Raw genomic sequence first — 27,358 nt, forward strand, 5'->3', positions numbered from 1 at the left:
AGATGGGAACATTCTGAAGCAGGGCCATAGTTGCTGTTTTCCCCCCTTGTGGAGTGTGCCTTGTGCGTAGCCGCCAGGCATTTGTTGGATAAATCGTAAGTCAGCTTGATACATGAAACTATCCATCTGGAAATGGTTCGTTTGGATGCCGGGAAACCTGTTGTAATGGAACCATAATTAACAAAGAAATTATCAGATTTTCTAAGGGTCTTAGTTTTGTCTAGGTAGAACTTCAACACCCTTTTCAGGTCTAGAGTGTAGAGAACACTCAGCTGGTGGTGTTGGGTTAGGAAATCAAGTGGGAAGCGTAATGGTCTGACTAACATGAAAATCAGACATTACCTTAGGGAAAATGGAAGGGTGGGTTCTCATTACTACCCTGTTGCTGTAAAAGACTGTGTACAGCTCTTCAGAGCCGAGGGCTTGGATTTCGCTCACTGTACGAGCTGAGGTGATTGCCACTAAGAAAACAGTTTTCTACGTGAGATGTTGAAGGAAGGCTTTGTGAATAGGTTCAAAAGGGGGACCCATGAGTTTAGCTAGAACCAGATTAAGCTCCCAGGGCGGAGAAGGGGGAAAGAACAGGACGGAAGACCGTCTGTAAACTCTGCAAATTAGATTACCTCCTCTAGCCCCTGTATTGGATAGAAACCCTTTTGTACACAGCACATATAGAATCTTTTCCATTTAAACGCATAAGAGCATCGAGTGGAAGGTCTTTTCGATTCTTTTAAAATGTTCATTCACTTCTGAGGAAGTCATAGATGGCCATATAGTAGGAACTCATGAGGCATGCTGTCAGGTTCAACAAGGGATGGTTGGGGTGATGGATTTTCCTGTTCTGCTTGGATAGGAGATCCGGCCTGCACAGAAGCCTCCTGTGAGGTTCTTCTGAAAGGTGTAGCAGGTCAAGATACCTCCACTGTTGTGACCAGTCCGGAGTGATTAGAATCATCCGTGCTCTGACGCGTTACAGCTTGGTTATGATTTTCGGGATAAGAGGAAGAGGTGGAAAAGCTTACAAAAATGCCTCGTACCAATCAATCCAAAGGGGATTCCCTCTGTTCCCGGACGGTAATATCTTGACGGAAAGTCTTGCCATTTTTTGTTGGTGTTGTCCGAGGGGAGATCTATACACAGCTGGTCCTATATCCCGATAAGGTCTGCCACCACCTCGTCGTGCAGCATCAAATCCTGATACTCTGCAAACTGACAGCACAGGGCATCTGCTTGAGTGTTTTGGTCCCCCGGCAAGTGGACCACTGTAATGGCGAGTTGCCTGGCTAGGAGCTTATGCCAGATCACCAGAAGCTCCAGGGATAGGGGCAAGAATGGGTACCTCCCTGCTTGTTCAAGTAGTACATTGTGGTTGTAGCATCCATCTGGATCAACAAGGAGCTGGTGTGAATGGAGGGGTAGAATGCCTGGAGGGCTAGATGTACTGCCCTTAGCTCCAGCATATTGATTTGATATGCCTGTTCCTTGGTTGATCACAGACCCTGCGTTTGCAGAAGACCCATGTGGGTCCACTAACCCTGGAGGGACGCATCCGTGTTCACGTCTGTGTTGGCAGTGTTTGATGAAACCGGACTTTTGCCAGAAGATACTTGTGCCAAGTCCACCATGGAAAGAAATCTTGTGCCAACTGCGAGACTGATCTTGTTGTCTCATTGAGCTGTACATTGTTCCTATTTGTCTTCCTGGTATTGCTGCAAGGGACGCATCCTCAATCTGACATTGGGGACTAGGATAACACAAGACGCCACCTACCCCAAGAGCGAGGCAACTTGCCTGGATGACTGCTGAAGAGGGAGGAGAAGATGGCTGCACTTTAAAGCAATAGAGGATAGTCTCTCCTTCGAAGAAAACACTTTTCCTAACTTGGAGTCCAGTGCCGCGCCGAGATAGTGAATTCTTTGGGTCGGCTGACAGACAGTCTTGGCAAAATTTACTTGGAGACCCAGGCGTTGAAGCAAGGTTAGACATGTCAGATAACGACCTAGAGCATGCTGAGAAGCACTCTTTAGCAGCCAGTCGTCCAGTAAGGGTAGACAAATAGCCCTTGGCGCCATAAGGAAGCTGCTACCACAGCCATGCACTTGATGAAGAGTATTACAAATGGGGTAACCCGTAGGACCACTGGACCCGGGTAAACAACGGTACAAAAGAGAAGGTCACAGTGGAAAACTGTTTTTCTGATATACGTACATGGAACTCAATTCAAATGCATTAAATAGTTCAGACGTCACTACAAAAACGGATGATTTCATGTGATTTAATTTTTCATCACAGAAATAGAATTAACAAACCATAAGTATAAGCTATTAATCAACATAGGTACACATTGGTGCTCAGAAGAGGAAGGGAGTGAGTGCTCAGGGAGAGTTGAGTGATTGTGTGCAGGAACGTAAAGGTAATGTGGTTCAAATACATTCAAGTTTTTAGAACCGATCCGCCTTTTTACTTGGCAAAACAATATACTCAAACATAACATTCTAGGCACAGATGAACATGTCTCTGCTGCCAATGTTTTTTACGGACCCTCATCTTGAAAAGACAGCCAGATTGTACATGCTGTCATCTAATGGTGCTCCTTCCCCTCCTTCGCTATTTCCTAGAGTCCTGATGAAGACCCCCCCAATAAGGATGAAGCTACCTTTATGACAATAGGGGTCAAAACGTTGACACATTGTTATTGATATCAAACATAGGCAACGGAGACATGTATATCTGTGCCTAGAATGTTATGTTTTTGAATATTTTGTTTTGCCAAGCAAAAAGGCGGATCGGTTCTAAAAACTTGAATGCAACACAATCACTCAACTCTCCCTGAGCACTCACTCCCTCCCTCTTCTTCTGAGCACCAATGTGTACCTATGTTGATTAATATCTTATACTTATGGTTTGTTTAATTCTATTTCTGTGATGAAAAATTAAATCACAAGAAATCATCTGGGTTTTGTAGTGACGTCTGAACTATTTAATGCATTTGAATTGAGTTCCAGGTAAGTATATCAGAAAAACAGGTTTCCACTGTGACCTTCTCTTTTGTACCGATGCACTTGGTGAAGGCTTGAGGGTCCGACTGTAGCTAAAAGGGTGAAACTTTGTATTAGTAATGCTTGGCCCCTACCATGACGCGCAGGAACTTGCGATGTTTTGGGTTGATTGGAACAAGGAAATAAGTGTCCTGCAAGTCTACTGAGCACATCCAGTCTCCCTGGTGCAGGTGAGGATTAATTTGATGGAAAGCCAGCATGCAAAATTTTTCTTTTCAGATGCACTTGTTCAGGAGGTGTAGGTCCACGATTGGCTTGAACTCTTGTTTGGGACCTTTCTTTCAGACTCGGCTGTTCAGTGGCTGACGAGTTTTCTATCCTCTCGTTCGCAGGCGGTCAACCTCGGCCCATATCGCTCAGCCCCAACAGAATTGACCAAGGGAGTACCCCAGGGCTCTTGTTTGAGCCCGACTCTGTTTAATATCTAAGTGGCTCCCTTGGCCAACCTGTTAAGGAGTTGTGGGTTTATTCCCATCTCCTATGCTGATGATACTCAGCTGCTTTTTCCGTTTGCAAAGATCACTCCATCAGTGCAGGAAACCTTCTCTTCAGGAATGAGAACTATCTCTCAATGGATGAGGAGTAATCTCCTTCAGTGCAACATGGGAAAGACGGAGATCATGCTTTTTGGGGAGGCCCAATTATTATCGACCCCTAATTGGTGGCCAACTGACTTGGGTACCCCTCCCATTACGCAAACCTGTGTCAAAAATCTTGGCGCTCGCCTTGAAAAGACCCTCACTATGAAGGAGCACGCTGCTCAGACTGCCGGCTCCTGTTTTCATGTGTTGGGTCTGTTGCGTTGCATCATCCCTCTGCTCCCTGATTCGACCCAGAAGACACTGACCCAGGCACTTATCTTAAGCCGTCTGGATTATTGCAACTGTCTGCTGGCCTCCACCAATGAGGCCGCCTTCGACAGTCTGCAGGTTGTACAGAATACGGCGGCATGCCAGATCGTCAATGCCCCCCTCAGGACTGCCTCCGCCCTTTGCTTTACAAGCTCCACTGGCTCCCTATACGGGAGCGAGTGAAGTTCAAGGTCTGTTGTATCATATATAGGGCCCTGGCCAACTCTGGTCCTACTTACCTTGTGGACAAATTCATTCCTTACATACCTCGGAGGTCTCTCCGCTCAGAATCCAAATCCCTACTTGAGGTACCTGGAATTAAAAGGGCCAGACTGGGTGGCAGGTCCCTATCTTATCTGGGCCCCCGCTATTGGAATAAGCTTCTTTTGCAACTGAGACAGTGCACGGACTATCTCCACTTCAGGAAACGGCTCAAGACTTTCCTCTTCTGTTTTTGATTTATAGCAGACAGTTCTCCACACGCTGCCCGTCCAAGCGCAGAGATACCCCTTCGGGGGTCGATTCTGGCGGTCTATAAATGAATAAATACCAGAAAATACAGAGTACACCCACTTTCCTCTTTGTGAAGGAGGAACTTCCTCTATTGCGTATTTTTATAGTAGGAGGATGGATGACGAAACCGCAGAGAGTATCCACTTTGCAGCGTATTCAACACCCATTGAGCTTTTGTAACGTTGCACCACTCTTGCAGACTATTGGCAATACTTTCCCTTGCTGGAGTGTAGAATAGCGACATAGGAAGCGACTACTCATTGTTTCGCTGAGGTTTTTGTAAATGTGGAGGACTGGCACGGCGCTTCCCGTCCACATGCAGAGCGGCAACCTTGGTACTGTGCTCTGGGTTGATGTTGCTGCTGTCGCCAAGACCATTAAGGGGCTTGAACCCTCTGATAAGACCTGGGATTGTATGGCCTGTTGCTGCGATGGAAATCTTTTTTCTTTTCCAGGCCTTCCACATTCAGGGTGTCAAGTTCCGCCTTCATCTTGGTCATTTCATTGTCTGTATGGGACCCAAAGAGTGAGTAACCGTTAAAGGGCAGATTCAGGATGCATTGTCAAACTTCCAGTTTGAATGCGGTTAGCCAGAGCCAAGAGAAGTGCATACGCCATGTGAATAAGAATGCGCTTCCAGGGTCACACCATCCGCCGCCGCACTTGTCATCTGATTAGTCACTAGGCCGACTTCCTGAAGAACCTCCTCAAAGTATCGCCGATCTTCTTTGGGAAGCTTGTCCTTGATTCTTTCCAAGGAGTCCCATAAGGACCTATCGTGGAAACTAAAGAGGGCCGATACGCTGGCCACTTTTAGAAAGGAAGCGGAGGTACCACAAACTTTCCTACCCCAGGAATCTTGGGATCTGCTTTCTATCTGGAGGAACAGTCGATGTAGACGTCACTGCATGGGTCATCTTTGCTGCTGCAATAAGCACTGAACCTGTGGGAGGATCTCCCTTCAAAAACCGTGAATCTTATTCCAGTGCTTTGTATATTTTCTTTTTAAATCCTTGCAGAAGCGGACTTAAGGATTGCCAGAGTGAGAAAGGTGTCTATTACCGGCTGAATGAGCCCAGAAACCGAAGGCAGCAAAAGTCTGGATGCGGATCTCTGGTGTAACATTTTTAAAAATAACTGAAGATGTTGTTGTAGCCATAGGCATGTCAATGTTCAATTTGTGTGCTTCTCTAGCCAATACATCATGGAATGTGTTAATATCATCCACTGGTGAAACTCTTGAAGGCGGGCAGTCCGTCAGAGTAGATTAGTCTCTCTTTGATGGGTGCGTGGAAGAGGACCATGTAGGAGACCGGTGCCTAGCTGGTGTACAATGCCTACGGGTCAGTGTGGCTGTTGGTGGTCTTCTGGTTGGAGGACTTGTAGTAGGAGTCTGCTCGCAACCTCTAGGAGTAATTGTCGGAGAAAGCTCCACAGTTTGAACAAGTTGAGCTAGAGGTGAACGGTGCAGTGGGCTGCAATAGACCTGGGACTGCTCCACTTGCTGCGTTTTGCCAGTGATGCACTGATAGCAACCATATATGAGAGGGGTGCACAGAACTTTCGGAGGTGGGAGATCTCGGATCTCCCTCTGTTGGTGGTGAACACTAGGAGTCTTTGCCTGAGTGTCCTGCTGTCTCTCTTTTTGTGTCCTAATGGCAAGGGAAAGAGCAAGAGAGCCGCTCTGTGCTGGTGATCCTTGCGGCAAGCGTTATGGAGATGGAGTGGACGTCTAGATGACGAACTGGCCTCTAGACGCCAAGCCTCTGCTAGACGTTGAGCATCTCTGCGCTAACAGAGACGGTGGTGGACGATGCCCCGTCAATCCAAACTTTTGCGAGTGACTCGACATTAAGTGTCATTGAGTCAAAATCTGAGGCTGCCTTGGGCTGACGTCAAGCTCTGTCGGTAAGACGCTGATGGAGCCCTGTGCCTTGACGTTGGGGCCGGAAGAGATGTCAACGACTGCGATCGGTGTCTCGACGTCGCAAGCCAGCAAGACGATACCAATGAAGATAGTCTTCTCGATGCCGACCCTCGGAGAGCCGACAGACTGTGATGGTTGGCTCGATGTTGAGTCGTTGGGTTGACGTCAACGAAGATTCCAGTCTCGACGTTGAACGTCACTGTTGTTAACAGAAACCAATGTCTTGATGTTGAGAGTCGCCGTGTTGATGGCAACGGAGAACAGCTCCTCTACGTTGACAGTCACCAGGTTGACTGCAACAAAGGAAGCTGGTCCGGCACCGATCCTCATTCTTGTGCCGGCGGAAAATGCCAGCTATGAGATTACTTGGATTGTACCACTGACGAAGCTGCAACCGTCCATGGTGTTCGCAACGTCGGTGGTGAAACCTGTGACACTGGTCTGCTTTTCTTCGCCGATCCAGACGCCGATGGAGAACAGATGGGAATCTTACTTCTATTATTAGATCTGGTTCTCCTTTTCTTATGCTTCATAGGTGATCTTCCTCTTGATCCAGCAGATTTCTGTTTCTCCAAGAGACCTGTCCTTGAGAGTGCACCTGGATAGTTCTTGCAATGTTAGCAACTCTCAGGAACAGGTTTCTCAGGAAGAAACAGAATACTGACAGCGTGCGTGTCTGTTTTAGCCTTCTTCCCACAAGAAGAGAAAGGATCAAACAAGGAAGGCATTTGACAGAAAAAAGAGCTACTTTCTGTAAGAAAATGATAGCTCCTCACTAACAGGTAAAAGACGTTGAGTGAAAAAGAGAGCTACCAAAAGATATGATAGTTTTTTTTTTTAAAAAGCCAAAAAAAACAAGCTCAATCTCCAGGTTCCTGACTGAAGGAGCCGGAATGGAAAAAACTGGCCTATCGGTCACCCTTGAGGCATGATGGGAGGTGGGGGTGGTGGGTGGCGGGGGGGGGGGGGTCATGGCTGCCTTAAAGGCACAGGGTCAATTCTTTTTATTTTCTATTTTGTTGTGTGTTCCAATGCAGCCTATGGGCTAACAATGCCTTACTATTACATTGCAGCTTGTGCAGTTAAATAAATGTGTCTTTGCTTGCCTGTTTTTTCCCCCCCCTATAAGTATATGGAAGAGAATTAAAAACCGGTATATTTTTATGGATACAAATGCAATTTATGAAAGCATGGTCTAGTCTTGGTTTTAAGGCTACATTTTCTTAATTATGGAAAATTATATAATATATATACATATCTAACACACAGTTCGCGCAGAAACCCAAGCCGCTTTCAATGGCGGGGTCGCAGGCCCCAATCAATCCAAACAGTATCGTATTCACAAGACCAGGAAACAATACGACAAGGCCACAAATTAATCCTTTAGCGTGATTTTATTATCTCTGCCAAGTCACTCTACGCGTTTCGGTGCCTCCTGCTGTAAAAAATGATGTACTACAGGGTCACCGCACATAAGCAGCAATATTCACTGCTTATGACTATTGATGAGGATTCTATTTACTTCGTCTATTTACTTTTTTACGATTTGGTATTTCAATTCCAGATTCTGTATAAGCAATGTACAGCAAAGAAATACAATTCTAGAAAACAAATTCTGAAAGCGCTCTTTAAGGACAACCAGGGCAAAGCTGGAGACAACTTAGGCCAAGTGTGACAAGTAGAATGACAGACTAAATGCACCAGGCTTCTACTGAAAAAAACTTGCCGTGTCTGTTAATACTTTCAGAATTCAGCGTCCATCTATATTACTACCATCACCTACCACAGAGTGAGGGGGTGGCAGACGGCCAACAAAGGCATTCAATAGCAGAGCAGACCTTCAATTATTCTATAACTTGGCAACTGCAAAATCTATTACAAAGAAAAAGAAAAGAAAAACACCTTCCGATCCCAGCTATTAACTTTTAACAGATTTCTAGCATTTTCTCTCTCTACTATTATTCCTACACGCTATCGACCATCTATTGCCATCCAAGATTCATAGGCAAAGAATATAGTCGCGCAAACATGTAAGTTCTATAGGAAACCAAGATACAAACAAAAAAGTACATACTAAGGCACAAGTGATCGCAATCATGATAGCATATAGAAAGACAGCAGAGTAAGCCGATTGAACATTGCTGTGTATTAGCAGCAAAACATGTGTGACTACATCAAGTGCCGGACAACTTTAAAAAGATTGTGTTTTGTTACCTTCGGTTTTACCTGCATTAAGCCATTTAATATTCCTGCATGGAGCTCCGAACTCAGATGTATGACTTAATTTGAAGCTAGACTGTTTTTACAGTGCACAAAACAAATGAAAGGTTACAGTTAGGTCTATTTCTCACCCTCTGCTTCTGGTCTTCTGAGCGGACGTCACTGCGAACATTCGCCCACGGGATGTCATCTGGCCACCAAAGAGGTTTGCAACTCTCCTTGCCCCAGCCAGGTTTCCCTCTCCCTGTTGAATACTTCAGCATTTCCGGAATAAAAGCACGTAGTTGAGCCTACAAGGAATCAAACCATGGTTATTTTTTAGTTTGACCGCAAATACAGTCATTCATGTCACCAACGAAAGTCTTTTGGAATTATTTTTATGTCACACTGAGTTTAAGGCAAATCACCTAAAACCAGGTAAGTAAATTTGAAACCTACAAAAGGCTTTCATGTATCCTATTGGGTCAACACTTCTACCACAGTTCATTTATACTCCCACATACTCTTCAAATGCTTACTTGAAATAAAACAGTAAAAGAAATGCGATTTTATGGTTAAAGAATGTCCTGCATTCTCTTTGTTAGGGCAGAACTCCGATAAAGCTAGACAAATATTTTAAAATCCTTGAAAGCGATCAATTGTGCAAAAAGAAAAAAGATACTTACCCCCAGTAATCATCTTTCTGGTGGATACTCGATCTAGCTGAAGATTTCTTAACTCATGTATTCATCCTCGGCGCCAGACTGGACCCTGAAATACTTCAATAGCTCCTGTCCAGGTACGTGGTAATATGGCTCTTGAACTACTCAGACACCTCAACAGATATGTCACAAGAGCAATATACGGCACTACACAACCCTCTGATATCAGTTCTCGTACTGTCCTTCCACCCCCCAGCGTTAGAGGCAGAGATGATCCAGTCTAAATGAAAGTAATGGAGAGCACAAACTAAACTCTGTTCTGAATTGTCAGCAATATAACAAAGGTGGACAAGTCAGTGAGTAATCTGCAGGGAGAGCGCCTATCCATCAAAAAAGTTGTTATAGAAGTTAATCATCCTTCAAAGCATCCTAACCAGTCCATAACCAGCGAAGGAAAAGGGGAAATACATCTGTAGAAGCAGGAATGTGCACAAAAGAAAACCATACACAAACCTGGAGAAAATATAAGTGACCAGAAATTGAGCTACCCACCAGAGACTAGTAAAACAAAGGTTTCACTACATGTAGGGAGCACACCCCAAAGAGGGAATTGCACATGACTTAGAAATTATGAAGCAGGATGCACTAAATCCAAACTCTGGTCAACCTAAAAAAAAAAAAAAAAAATCCGAAAATGTCAACTTGCCATAAAAAACAGAAGGGAAAGCCAAAAACCCAATTACAATGACAAACTGCCATCTACAAGAAACAAGCACAAGCATTGGCATAGCCAATAGGTCTCGCTTTTGGAACCTTATAAGTATTTAGTTATGCAGCACAATATCCTTGGCGCAACAACATCAACTGCTGCATGGGTAAACACTTATAAGGTCCCAAAAGCGAGACCTATTAGCTATGAGGGCGCGCGCTGCCTGGCTCCCCTGGGGTTTGAGGCAAGGGATGCATGGAGGATCACATGCACTGCGCGTACTTGTGGCTCAGCCCCGTGCCCAGTGACGGTCAGGCTTGCGATGGATGAGATGAAGAACGTGCACTGGCAAATTCAAGGGGCCTAGCTGACATATACTGACTGATAGGCACATGTGCAGGGTGGCGACTCTACAGGCACATCAAAACAGATCATACATGCAGGGACCCACAACCAACATGCATACAGGGAAGCGCACACACACTACGACAACCAGACACACACAACACTGCGAGCCCAGATTAAGATAAAAACACCATTAATTAAAAACAAAACATGCGGCCAGAGCAAGGGCAGCGCACTCGCAAATGACAAGTGGGCAGAGGGATGGCACCTTTCATACATGAGCATTCAGTGACACGCACCAACAAGCGACAAACGTGCAAAATGAACAAGCACAGACAGACAATACGCAGCACGGTCATAAGATGTTGTTGGTTTCGTTGTAGGCGTTTTATGAATGTTCTCCACTCACATGTTCACAAGAACATGCGCACACAAGTTGAAACACTCACCTTCTGAGCGCGGAGACTTAAAAAGAACAAGCGCGGCCTGGCTGAAGCAAGGGGGTGGGTAAAACAACAGAGCAGGGAGAAGGACGTGGTGGGTCAAAAGCAGCTGGGGTGTTGTCTGTAAACAACAAGCTCTCGTCATTGTGCAGATTGTAAAACCCCTGTCCCGGCTGCGCACGTCGGGAGGGACCAAGGAATGCAGATTTAAAACAGAGCGGCTGGAATGAGAACCCGTGCGCGTCCCTTGTGATGGTTACCGGATGACTAGTGGCTGTGAAAGTGAAACCTAACGCGCTGACACAATAATTAAAAACAAAAGTGAAACCTAACGCGCTGACACGATAGGAAAATAATCCCCCACTGACCCCGTAGTTTGCAAGGGGGGGGGCTCAAATTTCGTTATGCCACTGCAGGGAGCAGGATGATGTGGTGTTTTAAAAGCAGGGGGGCATGGCGGCAAGCAGGTCAGGGGCTAGTGGGTGAACACAACGAGTGCACGTCTAAGGTAGAGCTGCTGACCCTGGAACTGGGTTCAACTCTCGGCGTTGGCTCGATATGCCGTGATCCTGGGCAAATCACTTAATCCTCCCAGTGTAATTGAAAACAAGCGTAATTTGTTTTAAAATAATTACGATTAGAGTCTGTAAATAAAAAAAAAAGTAGTAACTAAATAAAGGTACTATGGTACCATGTAAAGTGATTGAACAGCGTTTTTTGCTTGCTTGCGTGAGGAAGAGCAGTAAGAGGGGAACTTAGCATCTCACAAAACTCTTCCGTGCAGTAAGGGAGGGGGAGAAGCGGGTGAGAGAGGGGGAGGAAAGCCGGCCATGCGAGGAAAGGAATGCTAGAAACTAGGATAGCAGCTGTGCGCGTGCACATCGCGAACGCAAGCTGGAGGCCTAAAAAAAGCCACTAGGTTAGCACTTCCAAAACCCGCTTACTAAAACTCTCGCCAGAGCAGCGCTATAAGCGCTGGCTCAGGCGAGACCTAAAAAGGGCAATTATATCATCGATTTGCTCACACAAATTGATGTTTTCGGAACCCCATCCCTATTCCAGAGAGAAGGATAAAGAAAGGCACTTGGGGGCGCTAAACAAGGCAGGAACCAGCTAACATGAACGCTCCCAGATCTATCATTGGAGTACACCTGGCCTATAATGGAAACAGAGCAACCTTGTAGGCCCAACACACAACCTTGAATACAGGAAAGTTGACAACACAAGGGGTGTGAAACTGTTGGAGGTTTCCTGCCCCAAGTCTGAAAGCATCAAGAAGGAATGACCGGCAACTCAACTAAACCAAAATCACATCTCATCATAGAACTAGCCGTTAAATGCAGCATAGCCCACCTGAACGCACTGCAATGGCTTTCAAGTAGAATCACTCAAATTTCTAGTACAGAAAACACACACAGTCCAGGAAAAAAACAAAAACCCCCATTAAAGAAAGGCTGAGAAAGAAACAGTAAGCAGCTTGGCACGGAACAATTATAGCATGTCGCACTATACCATTACAGTGAGAGAGACAGGGTGCAAACTAAGGAACCATAACATACCATAACCATAAACCCACACACACCAGGCAACGCACATAACACCAGGCAGCGCACATAACACAGCGTCCATAACGTGCATTTGTAAAGCACACTTTCACCCAGAAAGGTATCTTGGCGCTGAATAACAGATGCTGTTACCCAACTGAATGGTACTCAATTTTATCGACACCAGAAGGATGAAAAGCGGAGTTGACCTGCGGGATTTGAACCTGTGACCATGAAATCGAACAAGCCCCTACAGTTCATGTTATGTTAATATAGCTTATAATGCGACGCATATTAGTGGACGAATTCATTCAATAAGCCACCAGACTCTACCCAAATTACCCAGCCCTAAGCCTAAATCAGACAACAGCAGACAAAAGTGGAAGAAAAAAAGCCCCTCAAATGTGACGCAGGAAACAAAAAAGGCCATCGCAAATAACATCAGGACTCCTAACATGTTTATTTATCATAAAACGTGCAAAGCTGACTATCTCAGGGAAGACCGATCTGTACCATATATCAGCCCAGGCGGGAAGGATCAATGGCAGGAACTCCTACCCAAATCAGGGCACCATCTTTAAAAACATTAGGAACAATATTGCTGTTACGTTGCTGCGAAAAGCAGAAGAAACCATCTCCATAACTATACTCATGGTTCCATATGCACTAGACTAGTGCAAGTGGTGTGTGCAGCCCAGTAGAAAGTTCTCCCCAGAGATACTGAGACACTCAAATTCAGCATTAAGGAACACAAAATGCTCTTTCAGAAAGGAAACAAAGTAGCTGCATTTGTAGTTACTAACCATGAACCGTCAGCCACTTCAGCAAAGTAATTTCTGACACGGTCTGCAAGCAGTGGAACCAAAATCGGTGCCACAGCCTAAAGAGCAAATGAGTAGCAGTAAGGGAGAATTCAAAGAGCATAAAGCAATTAGCACCAGATAAGAACTTTTTCTTGCCTGTAGTCTCAAAACAGGAGCCATACCACTACTGACGGGGCCTATGAAGACAAAAGAGAGATGACTCAAGCCTGTGACCCAAGGGGAATCACCATAAAGCGTAGTCAGGCTCCAGAGAAGACGACAGAACATCTGGGTCACCAAGAGCTAAGCAGTAGTCCCAAGTGGCCCAACCACCGAAGCAGAGGATGGACCCTTCAAATGACATTTAATGGGCTCACTAAAGAAAGGGTTACGAAGACGAAGGGGTAGTCTGGAGAATTTCATTTAACAAGTTAAGCTTAACATCTGCTATTGGTGAGGGAAAATGCAAGACCTCTGCAGCTTTACGTAGCCTTCTCACAGAAAGAAGAAATGTTATCCAAATGGGACCCATTAAAAATCAACCTCATAGTCTGGCTTCCAGCCACAGGAGTCCTGACAGGCTTCATATAAGCCTCCCTGAGACCGCAAAAAAGAAAAGCTGCAAACACCCTCTCAATGTCATCCACTGCCTGACACACCCTCCCTGAAGCCATTATAGATGAAGACGAGGATACAGAAGAGTGCCTGGAACTCTGAGGTCTAGAATGGGTTGCACAAGGAGAGATCAGTAGAAGCAGCCCCAAAGCCCTGATCGACTCTGGTTAATGGAACACCTGGCATCTGAAGGGCTTTAAGTGGGCCCTCCGCCATACATAGGTCTTCAGCAACAAAGTGAAGGATGTTGTGGCCAGGTTGGAGCTGACCAGCGAATCAAAACTCAACTGTACCAAGGCAGAGGCCACCGATGGAGGGGGACACTCCAGGTCCATCATGGACCCAACTAGTAGCTAAAGCCAAATGGCAGCATGGCAGGGACTGCCATCAAAGGGGCATACAAAGATCATGCAAACTCTCTGGGGCCCAAAGGAGCGCCAGAGAGCTGGATGTCTGCACCTATTCAGCAGACTCTGGGTGAGTGCTGCCACTTGAGCAGGGCAGGTCAGAATCAGGTGCCGGTAAGGCATCAGACATCAGGTAAGGAGCTGAAACAGTCAGGCACCATCACCAGGCCTCTGCCTACCTGGGCAGTATCGGAGTCCAAAGACCTCCGGATCACAACTGAGATAAAACACAGAAGCAACGGCCTGCTCAAATGTCAAAAGTGACGGTGGACATAGGAACGCTCATCAACCGGATAGAAGAAAAGGATCCAAGCGGAGACTACCTAAAAGAAGGGTCCTCAAATTAATCCTGGGGCCTATGCTGGCCTCCTTGGTCCTTTAGAGGTCCAAGAGAATGGCTATGCAGAGGAGGTGGTGGACATGATTGGGGAGCAGTTCTTTTTGCACATCTTAATAGATTTGAAAGATTCCATTTGAACATTGGATGCGGATAGGAGAAAACTGGTAATTAGTGGAGCATGCTGGCACTTTGTTAGGCACCATTTGCACTTCATAGTGCGTTTCCAAAGGAGTTGAGGCTCAAGGCGGGCAGCTCTTGACTGATTTAAGTGGCGTACACACTAGCCTAATTATAACAATTAGATAGAGACGTGAAATGCCACCATCTTGGTTTACATTGGAGTGGTTAAGGCCTAGCTGATGGAAGCAGGGGAAGGAGGGTACTTGAGAAAGCCTGCAAGACATCTGCACAGTAGTATGCCAGTGGCACGCCAAAGCCAAGTCAATCTGCGCTCTATGCCAGACGTGCTGCCTGTGTCTCTGCCGAGCAGGAAGCCATAGTAAGCAGAAGACTGGCATTCTCCCAGCCGGCTTTATGTTCCCTTGGAACAGGTTATGTAAGAGCCGGGATCTTGGAGGCTTTTGATGTCAGGAATATCCAGACCGAGATTTCGGTTTACTTGCGGCAAAAAATGTATTATGTTCAAGACTTAGTTCCTGGTGTTTTGGGCCTATCCTCACACTGACCTAAAGCAGCTGCAAGAAAAATGCCAGCAATACCGCTCAGGTAGATTGCTCAGGTCTTCCAGTTTCCATCCACTGGATGTCCTCTCAGTGGAGAAGACCCAAGATGGAAGAAAGAACCTTTTCTGTAGTGGGGGCTAAAATTTGAAACCTATCACAGAAGATTAGGGCAGTCAAAGAACTGCTACCTTTCCGAAAAGCTTCAAAAGCATGGCTTTTTGACCAATAAATATTTGTGTAGGGGGATAAGTTTCCTTCAGCGATTCTAAGCGCCACGATACCTTTTAGGGAGCAGAAGAGCCCTAGAAACCGCTAACAAATAAAAACACATGGGTGACATAGTTCTGAGGCAACAGTGTCCGGGGAGGCAGATAGCACTAAAGGAAGACACAGATGGAAACCAACAAGACTGCTAATAAAAGGATCAACAGCAATGCCAAAATTGAAGGTCCAAAGAAAGTTTCAGAGGTCAGAAAACTCGATCCGTGTCGAAGGGTGCAGGGGAAAAAACAAAGGAAATTACTTCAGAGCGCCATATATGCATCTGAGACGTCACATGTGGGAAGATGCAATTTGCCTGGGAGCCACGGTGCCACCCACTGGTACAGGATATCTATTACAACATTTCTGTATCCAGTACGCCGTCTTGGGGAAATACATGAGGCAAGGAAACTGCAGGATGAAGTGTCCATCAACATAATTACATCAAAGGACAATGGCTCCACTTCTAATACCAAAATTAACCTCAATAGGGTCATAAGCAGGGATGTAGAATTCCTATAGCCCACACCCGGGACATATTGTTTGGGGTCAAGGGCAACAAGTTTTCACTTGTATTTTGTCTTTTTGACAAGTAGACCCAACTCCCTGCAGCACAACCCCTTTGGCTGCCAGTATGCAGTACCACATTATGGATCATGCAAGGGCACTGTCTGCAGTAAGGTAATATTTTTGTCCATATGTTAATGCTGTTCAAACTTGTATTTATGGTTCATTAATTAAAAACCTTTATTATTAGGGTGAGCGTCTAAGTAAATGTTGTAAGCTCTGACTGCACTGACAGTGGTTCCAGTATAAAAAAGTGTACATACGTTTTCAAAGTTTTGCAATATAAGGCTATGTATAATGCTCACGGATTTGATGCAAATATTTGATGATTCTTTGCTTTCAAAATAAAGTGTTCATAAAAAATATGGAAGCAGGAAAAAAATATTTAGCTAAACTACTGTAAACTTTCAGGTGCCATTTCTTTGCAGCATAATTTAGTAACGTGTTGATGCATGCTAGTATTTCCAAAACATATTCATAATGGAAAAATCTGTGTAACCAGTTTCAATATGATTACGGGAAACAAAAATAAACAAGCATTAGCAAAGCCAGTAGGTCTGAAATTGGTGGTCAGTTTTTTTAGTTTTGTAAATGTGGGACTTGTGTTGGCATGGTTTTTGTAAAACTTTGTTGGTGGTGGGAGCTGCCGGGCACTCACCATTAGAACAACCATTGGCAAAAACAAACAAAAAAATTGTCTCAAAAAGCACACACTGCCACAGTAGTTAATGGCACTGAACAAAACTACTTTGTGTGCAGATATGCTCCTTGTGAAAGAGCAGAATGTTATCACTCACAGTGAAGCCAGCCGATAGAGAGAGAGACAGAATTTTAATAAACGCAAAAGGTCATGGTCAACGCCAGACAAATTAGGGGCCTAATTTTGAAAGAAAGTCTCAAGAGTGCACCCATGGTGTATGTCCTTGCATTAAGTGCAGCTATACAGCTTTCGTGAATTCCCAAGAATTTACAGAAGTAGTACAAGAAATAGTACTCGTAGAAAATATTTGTGAACTGCATTTTAGCCTGAGCAAATATGCATGTGTAGATTTGTTCATGTGAAAATCTGAGCTTTTGCAAGTTCACTTTCCATCCAACCACTTTTTTCCCCCCAAACTATGGAAGAAGGTTTACGTCTGCCATTGTCAGGAGTAAATTTCCAACATTTCTCAGCATATGAAAAGATTAGAGAAAAGTTGTTGAAAACCGTTAAAACATGCAAGTTAGTAGGTTTGCACATACTCCAAATGGCATTCTAACACTGGAACTATTGCTTACCACTACCTTCAGCCCCAGTATGTAGATCTGCATAAACATGGCAACGTAAGTATTCAAACACTACTATGGTATGAGCCCTGGCATATTCAGAGGCTATACCAGAGCTCTTACATAATGAGATTGCAAGTGGATTGCAGGGACAAGTGGATTTTGTTACAGGACAAGTAGATTTATGAAGCAACCTGCCCCATGGACAAGTAGATATTTTATTAAATTCGACCCCCCTGCATAAGCCAAGTGCCGAACAGACATTGATCTACTGCTATGCTTTGTGTTAATGCTGGAAAGAAGTCTGAGATCCCCAAAAACCCAGGGTCTATCCATAAGCCATTGTTATGAACTCTAGGATTGAAACGAAGCCAAACTTTGAAAACAAAACTGAAAATGTTAGGTCTCTCACAAATGTTAACATAAAAGATAGAAGCTTTTCTCTCACTACCCGGGAAAATCTAGGATTTCTAAATTGCTTGGATGCTGATCTTATCTGCCAGCTTATAAAAAAAGCCTTGACAACACAGTGGTCTTACATTAGTGGAGACTTGAGTTTTTCCAGTAAAAGTGAAAACCGTATAAAACAAACAATGCTATATTGTATGTCAAGATTTACATTCTAATGAGAGCACATGTCATACTTTTATGACACTATCAATCAATTTAAAACAACCTGGAATAAACTATTAATGAGCAATTAAAAAATGTTTGAACCTCCAAAATACTAACACTCTGCATTATTAGGGACAGATCCATAGATCATGTGAGCTTAAAAAGCAGGCTACATTGTACTCCAGGCAAAAATACAAATTTTTACTGAAGCTGGGGTTGAACAAAACAATTAGCACCATATTACCTAGGAACACGAACTACAATGATCCAACTACATAGTGTACAAAAGTCAACAAAAACTACCAAGTTATGCATGCAGCAAGATAGAAATCAACAAACTCCAAGCAGGACAAAGATCTCACTTGGATTTTGAATAGAGAAGGGGCACTTCAGTGGCTGAAGAAAGTTAGCAAAAGCAAAAAGACTAGATTTAACGTCAAATCAAAAATATAGTTTGGATAAAAATTAAGAGGGGGCATTGGGTGAAAAGAAAGGTGAAGAGCAGAAATGTAGAGGATGTTAAAGATTAATTGTGCATAATCAGATGCACATTTGAAATTATTAAACAGAGACTATTAAAAATCACCTAAAAGTCTGTCTTAAATGTTTTTGATGGGACAATTAATTCAAGACTAATTAACTGCAAAATCCTTTTGAGAACAAAAATTTTAGAGAAAGTGATTGGTGTCATGGAGTGACGTGACCGATCAATCATTGATGTCTACAAGCAAAATGGTGATGCATACGACAAACTAAAACACTTTCTCAGAGATTCATAGCAGAATGCAAACACAAAGCTTTTGAAATCTGCCAAGACAGCTACAAATCTGACTACATTTGCTCAGCACAGAGATGGGGGCACTCCCAGAAACATCAGAATAGAACAGTATTGGCAGTGTATTATCAAACTTTTGCTGAACATTTGTTTTCTCAACTCAGTCCCAAAAAGAAAATACATTTGCCCAACGATAAAAACCCACTGTAAACAATTCAAAAATAATACAACTGTTACATCAGCAGTCAGTCCAGAATGAGATCACTGAAACTCCTCTGACACTGCAGAACCTCCCCTCAAATGAACAGTATCGCACTACACCTGATCAAAATGCAAGATCTAAACTGGTATCTACAAACTGAGCCATGGGTGAGACTTAGATGTACACACAATCACAGAATCCTATCTGGAATTTCAAAATAAAACACTGTCAAGTCCTCTTTCAGCTAAGTACTGTACCTCTGCATTACAGGCGTGACAAATGTGTGATTTTTCCCCTGTAAAATAAGTTTATATTTCATGAAAGGACACTTACTACACAAAATACATTTCACTGGTATCTCGATTAACTTTAATCCACGAGGGTATATCCCTCACAAAACAGCCACAAATGATACCAGTAGGTTCGAGTAGAAAAACGTTCTTAGCGAAACATTTTCTCTTCAAACTAATCTTCGGTGGGCAAAAATTAAACCAAATTTTGAGTTCGGTGAAATGGTAAAAATTTTACACAACATGGTTAACGCAAAATTCTCTAGAAATGTGAGATCAAGATGGCATAAAAAAATTGCAGGATTACTTTGCGTTATTCACACTTATCAAATAGGTACTGTCTATACAAAACAAAAAAGTGGCATGCTCTCATTTTCGGTGGCCCATGCAAATGGCAAATTAGATTGAGCGATTTAATCAATTCATCCATTTTCCATGTTCGTATTTTTAACTGTAGCTTCTCTGAGAAGCAAGTTGCTAGTATGTCCAACACAAACATTTTTAAAATAGGCAAAGATTCCCCTTTAAAACAGCTCTCAGAATTTTGAATAGTAGGTCTGAAATCAATGAAAATATCATAAAATGGTGTTAATGCACAGGTTTACATTTTTTCAGAAGTGGTACACTTTGTGCAGAGACCCTGAATTTGTGCAGAGACCCTGTATTTCTGTAAAGAAGACAGTGGAGGTACTACACTACGCCTCAACACACCAACCTGTAGGCGGAGGAAACATGAATGGAGTGCTGCCAGATGGGAAGGGAATTAAAGGCAATGGCTAACGGGGTGTCTCTTTGGGTTGAGCCTTCCCATATAATTAGCAAGGCTTCAATTACCTTGATTAGCCTAGTAATCTGTGCACTACTTCTACAACACGGAGAAATGGCATCATTTTCAACCCCAAGTGATTAGATTTATTTGCCTGCACTCACTACCATTAACCTTCACAATACACTGCAAGAACGTTAACAAAGGGAAGAAAAAAATCAAACACTTTCGAGGGCTAACATTCAGGATTACAGAATTAAAAAAATCAAGAAAGAAAGCAGTTTCCTCAACTAAATTATATAACTCCTACTAGATCGCAGGAGTCTGACCAGTATATATGTACTATTTTCTCAATTACAAAAGAAACTGCATTAATGGAGCACTAATTGAGAAAATATTTGCGAGGAGTAAAATATCACTGCCAATTATGATAAATCTTTTGGTTACGGCATAAACTCAGTGAGCTACTGAAACAGTAATCTGTTGGTCTGCATACGAAATTACAGCAATAAAGTTTGTGTCACAGAGATCACCGTCACTGACAAGATGGTTAAAGCAGCACTCGAAAATACTCTGCATGCTGTGTGGTCTGAAAGTGGTTTGTGCATAAAGAAAAAGTCTGCTAGACATCCAACTGGGATGGGAGAGTTGTGTTTTACAATTTTAGAGAATCAGATGAGTGCTATTTTCCACAACCGAGGGCCAAACAAAATGGTTTTAATTACGCAGAAAAATTAAATTCATCTCAAGCTTTACCAAATAAAACTAATTTTTATACCCAAGGATAACACGGACAAAAAAATTGGAGATTTGAAACAGAACGTAAAAATGAAGGAACATTTGGTGCCTGCTCTGAGAAAAAGCAATGAAAATTTGCACACTACTATAAATCTAATGCAGTTAGCAGTTAACACATTGATTCTAATTTGTGACTTGCGAAGACGATCCCTTGGAGCTCGTTAATTTGGAAGCAACTAGGGTTTGGATATAGAATTATAATCCAAGAATTCAAGTGATCACGGCCAAATCACTTTTTGGATCTGTTGCTTGCCGTGCACCTGGATCTTGAAGGATTAAGCAATCACAATACGCTATTTCTCTGGGAACTTATGCCACAGAGGAATTTCGCTCAAACATGAGCAATACTTTTGGCTTTTTTGTGGTAGAAACAGAGCCCTGTATCTAACCCTAATACTACAGCTATCTGGAGAGAATAGGACTCTAACTATTTGAGAAGTAGGTTGCAACTACACGAGCTGGGAATCAAGCCAACCACAGTACCATAAAAAACAGCTAGTCAGTCATTCTGAAGGCACACTTCAGACACGTCCAAAGGAAGACCACAGTTTGTAATGTAACCGACCTAAAGAGATTACTTATCAGCTGAAAAAAGCATGTAGAACAGCTACCTAATCAACTGCTGAACATGCAGAGTATCAAATCACCTAAGCTCTACAAAAGTATCTAGCGAGAGTCGAGTGCTCCAAGCAGTTTCCAAAGAAATCCTTTAAGTTTGCCTTTTACAGAGAAGACCAGTTTAAAACATAGTTGAAAATACAGGTGTGCAAGAAGAAAACAAGTCACTTACCTGTAACTGTAGTTCTCCAGAATTGGAAGCTTTCATAGATTCACATGCTTGAATCATTCCCCGTCGTCGAGATGGGAGTCCCCGGTATATCAAGAAACACACAATGCTCAAATCCATACAAAGCAGAAAAAAGGCCTAGGCCCATTTCAGTTTTGTAAACCATAACTCTGGTTTTGTAAAAGAGACCAAACATATCCTTGAACCAATCGGGACCCTTCACCCTCTAGAACACTCCTGAGAGAACCTTAGACCTTCAGATTTTCCGAGCACTAGTGTCCAAGCTAACCCTGTACAAAAATCCAAAAGTGAGCCTCTCAGGGGAGGAGGGCTGGTCGCATGTAAATCTATTAAAGCTTCCAATACTGGAGAACTACAGTTACAGGTAGGTAACTCTCTTTCTTACTCCAGGATTGGAACTTTCATAGATTCACATGCTTCAATCAGATTAGCTAGCAGTACGTAGCACATTTTATCCTGTGTCTACAACTGCAAGATTGGGCTTTAAATTGTCCATCTGTTGGGAGGCATAGCTTTACCTGAAAAAACCATAGAACCCCCATACGTTAAATATTACATGTTTAACTTCTATAATTGTAAACATCACAGAGAAAAAACTGTTCTTCTTGAAATCACTATATTATAACCTCTACACAATGAGAAATGCATTTATAATAAAATGTGAACATTCTTACAGTATAAAGGAAGGAGGGATTAGAGAGAGAGCTCACTGTCACTGGAAAAGGTTCCTTAGCACCACCTGTCCCACTGCCATATCATTGTCAGTGGCTGCATCCAGGCAGTAGTGTCTGGTGAAGGAGTGTGTTCTCTTCCAGGTAGCAGCCCTGCATATATCCTGGATAGGTGCTTCAGCAAACAACTCAGTGGATGTAGATAATACTCTTGTCGAATGAGCACGAACCTGTGCTCTTAAAGGTTTCCCTTTTGCTTGATGGCAATATTGGATAGCACTTGAGATCCATCGAGCAATCTCCCTTTTGGAAAGAGGATAGCCCTTTCTGTGTGCACTGAAGGACACAAAGAGCTGTGACGATTTGCAAAAAGCTTTTGTTCTTTCTAGATAAAATTTCAGACAACGCAGGATATCCAGCGAATGAAGAGTCCTTTCCGCTGCAGTAGTCGTTTGAGGAAAGAACCTCATTAAGGATAAGAGGCTCATTCAAGTGAAAGTCTGATGGTACTTTAGGTATAAACCTTGGGTTAGTTGGAGAGACTATTCGATCCTCCTTAAACTGTAGAAAAGGTTCCTGTATGGTCAGTGCCTGAATCTCCCCAACTCTCCTGGCCGATGTGAGAGCCAGGAGAAGAGCCACCTTCCAAGACAAGAACTTAAGGTCCGCCCTGTGAATGGGTTCAGAGAGATGTTTCATGAGTTGTGATAACACTATATTCAGCTGCCAGAGAGGTGCCGGAGGGTTAACTGGGGGAAAGGTACGAAACAAACCTTTCAGGAACTGTTTTATGATTCTCTCTGACCATAACGATGGTCCTGATGGCGTCCTTCTAAAACGGGATATAGCGGCTAGATAAACTTATTGACGCATGTGCTAATCCGGATTTTGCAAAAAGTAGAATGTAAAGAAGAATCTCATGCGACCCAGATCTTAGAGGATGAACATTAGACTACTGGCACCATAAAAAGAATCTTCTTCATTTCATCCTCTACGTCTTATTCGTACTCTGTGCTCGGGCATTTGAGAGAATATACCTGCAATCAGAAGGTAGTTTTAGATGTTGAAATTCACAGTGTTCAGGAGCCATTCTGCTAAACGTAGTGACTTGGGGTCTGGATGAAGCACTTGTCCCAGCGACATAGTCAGGAGAGATGGAATGGGTTGAAGGAGAAATCGTTGTGTCTCTGACAGGAGGAGAAGCTCAGTGAACCAATGGTGTCCGAGCCACCATGGGGCTATCGGGATCATCTTGCCTGGCTCTCTTGGTCTTCGTGAGAAGACCTGGTAGGAGGGGAATCAGTGGAAAGGCATAGGCAAAGCCGCCTGACCATGTCATCAAAAACGCATTCCCCAGGATCCCTGTTGGTGACGCCAACTTGCAAAGAAGCAGCATTTCTTGTTCTGAGCTGTCGCAAAGAGGTCCACTGTTGGTTTGCCCCATTTTAGAAAGATACTGTCAAGGGTTCCCGGATTGATCTCCCACTCGTGGCAGGTTGACTTGAGTCTGGCTTTATGTGTCTGGCATGACATTTTGATCTCCCGGAAGGTGTTATGCCTTTAGCGAGATTCCATTTTGAATAGCCTATTTCCAGATTCTCTGGGCCTCCTGGGACAGGCGGAGAGATCTCGTGCTGCCTTGCTTGTTGAAATAATGCATTGCTGTTGAGTTGTCAGTCTTGATCAGCACAGCTGAGCTCTTTATCCTCTGCAGAAGACAGCAATGCTAATCTCACTGCCCAGAGTTCCAATAGATTGATGTGAAGTTGTTGGTCTGAACTCTGCCAACGTCCACTGACCTGGAGGTCTTGAAAGAAGGCCCCCAACCTTCCAGGGAAGCATCAGTGACGGTGATAAAAGAAAGGCCAACGGAATTCTTTTTTACATTGGGTCCACCAAGACACGGCCTGTATCATACCTGGCATGATTGTGATGACGTCCTCGAAGGATCCTACAGCTGGATGCCATTGCTGATCCAGTTGCTCCTGTAAGGGAAGCATCCTCAACCGGCAGAAAGGGACAAGAGGGATGCATGAAGACATTGTCCCCAGGAGTGACTTGTAGCGGCGTACTGAAAGTGACTTTCTTCTTGCGAATGCTTGGGACAAAGATTAGCTTCTGCTGTCTCGAGAGAAGGAAACACTGTTTATTGTGGTGTCCAGAATTGCCCCTAAGAACGCAATGCTCTTGGAAGGATAGAGATGATTTCTCCTTGTTCAGAGTCAAGTCTAATTCGGCAAACAGTCTTGTGCATGCCACCGTGGATGACTGAGCCGCTGCGTGTGAAGGTGCTTTGATCAACCAGTCGTCCAGGTACGGAAATACCGGATGCCTTTGTTTCCTCAGAACAGCTGCAACTTGAGCCAGACATTTGTGAAAATTCTTGGGGCCAACTTGAGGCCAAACGGCAGCACCTTGAACTGGTAATGGCTTCCGGCTACGACAAATCGAAGGTACTGCCTGTGGGAGGGATGGATGGGGATGTGAAAATATGCATCTTGTAAGTCTTGGGCGGTCATATGATCCCTTGGTTTAAGGAGCAACAGAATGTCCTGAAGGGGAATCATGCGGAAGGACTGTTTGAGATAAGCATTTAGAGCTCTAAAATTCAGGATCAGACGCCATTGACTAAAGTTCTTATGAACCAGAAAGAAACAGGAATAAAATCTCTTCCCCCATCTGTGAGATTGGCACTGGTTCTTTTGCTCCTTTTCAGAGCATTGTAAGAATCTGCAAACGCATGAGATGTAGATGTTTGATGTCCTGGTGGAGTACAAGGAGCGATCTGAAAGAAGTCCAATGTATGGCCAAATTGTATCAGATTGAGGACCCATCGGTCCGTGGTGATTTTCTGCCACTGGTGAGGATGAAAAGTAAATTGTCCCCCCAGGGGAATTTCTGGAGAGGAGGGAATACAAATAGCCAGAGCCTGAAGCACGTTATTAACGTTGTGAGTTGTCTTTTTCCTGACGTCCTGTTCTTCCTCTGGGGGCAGATTTAGAATACGCCTCTGACTGTTCCTGTCATTGAACATACTGTTGACAATACGGTTGGGAAGATGTAGCGTACGAGGATATCTGTATTGTTGGAATCCTCCTCTGGAGGATGGGAGGCCTCTTCCTCTAGCTCCTCTAAAGGGCACTTTCCGATATTGTAGTGTCCCTAGAGCCTTCGCTGTATCAGTATCCATCTTGATATCCTGCAGCGCAACGTCTATGTGCTTTCCAAATAAAGCCTCTCCCTCGAAAGGAAGATCCAGGATCTTATTTTGGACCTCCAGTCTGAATAATGTCACTCGGAGCCATCCTTGACGGCGTGAAACTGCTGCATCCCTCAGCGATCTGAAAGCTGTAGTTGCGATATCTATTTCACAATCTTTTACTTCCGCAGAAGCTCTCTCTCTCACTCCTGGAGAATCTTCTTCACCTCCGGTCTACTTTCCTCTGGAAGCTGATTAATATACGGAGCCAGGTCACACTACATCTGCCGGTCATATCTGCCTAATATGGCAAGGGCATTACCCGCTCTGACCAACAGTGCCGACATTGAGGAAAAACGCTTACCGACGTTATCTAGGCGTCTGCCCTCTCTATCCAGAGGTGTTGTAATGGGTGCCGATGGGTTTTTGGATTTCCATTGAGCTGCCTGGGAAATAAAGGAGTTACAACAAACAAATGATGGACGGAATGCTGACAATGCATACATTCACCCCCAGTCAAGAGATCTGGGTTAAATCCATCGTTCTTTTGCCCACTACACCACCCCAGTTTAGACATGGCCATATGCAAATCAGTCTTGACCCTGTGCCTCATGGGAACAGTCCAGCCCGAACTGCCAAGCCATGTCTTCCCTGGACCGGAATCAAGCATCCTAGGACCGGTTTCTGGCTATCAGCCGTCATCAGCCAGGATAGCTTGACTCCAGTGGCGTAGTGAGCACGATTTGGGATGGCCCACCAAACAGGCTGGAGTGTCCTCTGGGGCCTTGTATTTCTTCTCCAACCTGGAGAGTACTGGTGTTACTGTCGCTGGTGTTTTCATGACCTTAAGTCCTTCCGCCCATACATGACTTATAATTGGGATAGCCCTCACCGACTTTCTATATGGCTCCTTAAAATCATATTTAAAAAAACACATTCCTTTGGGTAGCCGGCATAGGTTGGTCAAATCTTTTTGCAGCTCTTTCCAGCCAGTTATGAAACCCACCAATATCCTCTGGTGGTGAGTCAACAGGTACCGGACAAGGAGAAAAGGGCGTGGGAATGAGTTAGTCATCCCATTCTCTATTAGGATCTGTAATTTCTCCTTCCTCTTGGTCATCATCCGTAGTAACCGGATCTTGTTGAGGGATTGGTGGAGGCAATCTCTGTAAAGGTTCCCGTCAGCACGGCTGCGCCCCTCTTCAGAGCAGATGGAATAGAGCGTAGACGAGAAACTGCTGATGGCACTTCCTGAGGTGCAGGAGTTAGTGGAAATCTCTTCCTGTAGTCAGCTAACACCAATTGTAGGTCCTTCAACAAAGAGGACAGCATGCAAACCACTTCCTCCTGATAACTCTGGTGGTATTGTTCCCGAGGAGGATATGGATATTTGCCATATTCGTCATCAAAGTCGTCCTCCTGACACTTAACGTGCAGCTGGGATGGGCTACTCGCATAGCCAAAAGGCCCTTCGTCTTCTTCCTCCGAATCCTGCTCTTCCAACAGGTGAGATGGCAAAAGAGGAGTTACTTTGCTAGATGTGATCTCCGGTGTAATTCTTCTCTTCATAGTGTTCTCTGACCTGAACAGTGTTTTTTCCCCATTGTCGATGAGATCGCAGACAACGCGGTCATCGAAGCTGCAGTCGTCGGTGGTAACTTGGAAACCTTTGGAGATGGTCTAACCGCCATCAACGATGTCGTTACTGATGTCGTCGACGACGACCCCGCTGACATCGTAATTGTTGTTGACGCAGTCGTCGATGATACCGGCGTCAAAATCTTCGTCGACGGTGACAAAACCTTCATCGACAGTTACCAACTCCACCGTGGACGCCAAGGTTTTATTTAGCAGCAGGCGAACCTCAACCTTAGTCGACGACGACAGATGGTTTCGCCGTCGACGATACCGTCAACGATGAAGATTTTGTCTACTTTTTTTTTACTTCAGGCGGCACTGAGGAGGGTTTTTTGAAGGAGTGCCTGATCTGAGGGGGTGTCTTAGGCAGCTCAGAACTCGCCTTTTTTGCTGTTTTATCCC

The 27,358-nt window shown here is 44.2% G+C and overlaps 1 protein-coding gene across 4 annotated transcripts in view; it reads right to left on the reverse strand.

Moving 5' to 3' along the window:
- NRF1 (nuclear respiratory factor 1) overlaps positions 1 to 27,358 on the reverse strand; it is a 687,565-nt gene that overhangs the window by 339,940 nt on the left and 320,267 nt on the right. For all 4 annotated transcript variants that reach the window (XM_085653634.1, XM_085653631.1, XM_085653635.1 and 1 more), the window contains exon 6: positions 8,702 to 8,860. In XM_085653634.1, coding sequence (XP_085509760.1) covers positions 8,702 to 8,860 — 159 coding nt within the window. The remainder of the gene's footprint in view (positions 1 to 8,701; positions 8,861 to 27,358) is intronic.

This window comes from Triturus cristatus, chromosome 4_1, assembly GCF_964204655.1.
Source record: "Triturus cristatus chromosome 4_1, aTriCri1.1, whole genome shotgun sequence".
In the NCBI taxonomy this organism is placed as follows: domain Eukaryota; kingdom Metazoa; phylum Chordata; class Amphibia; order Caudata; family Salamandridae; genus Triturus; species Triturus cristatus.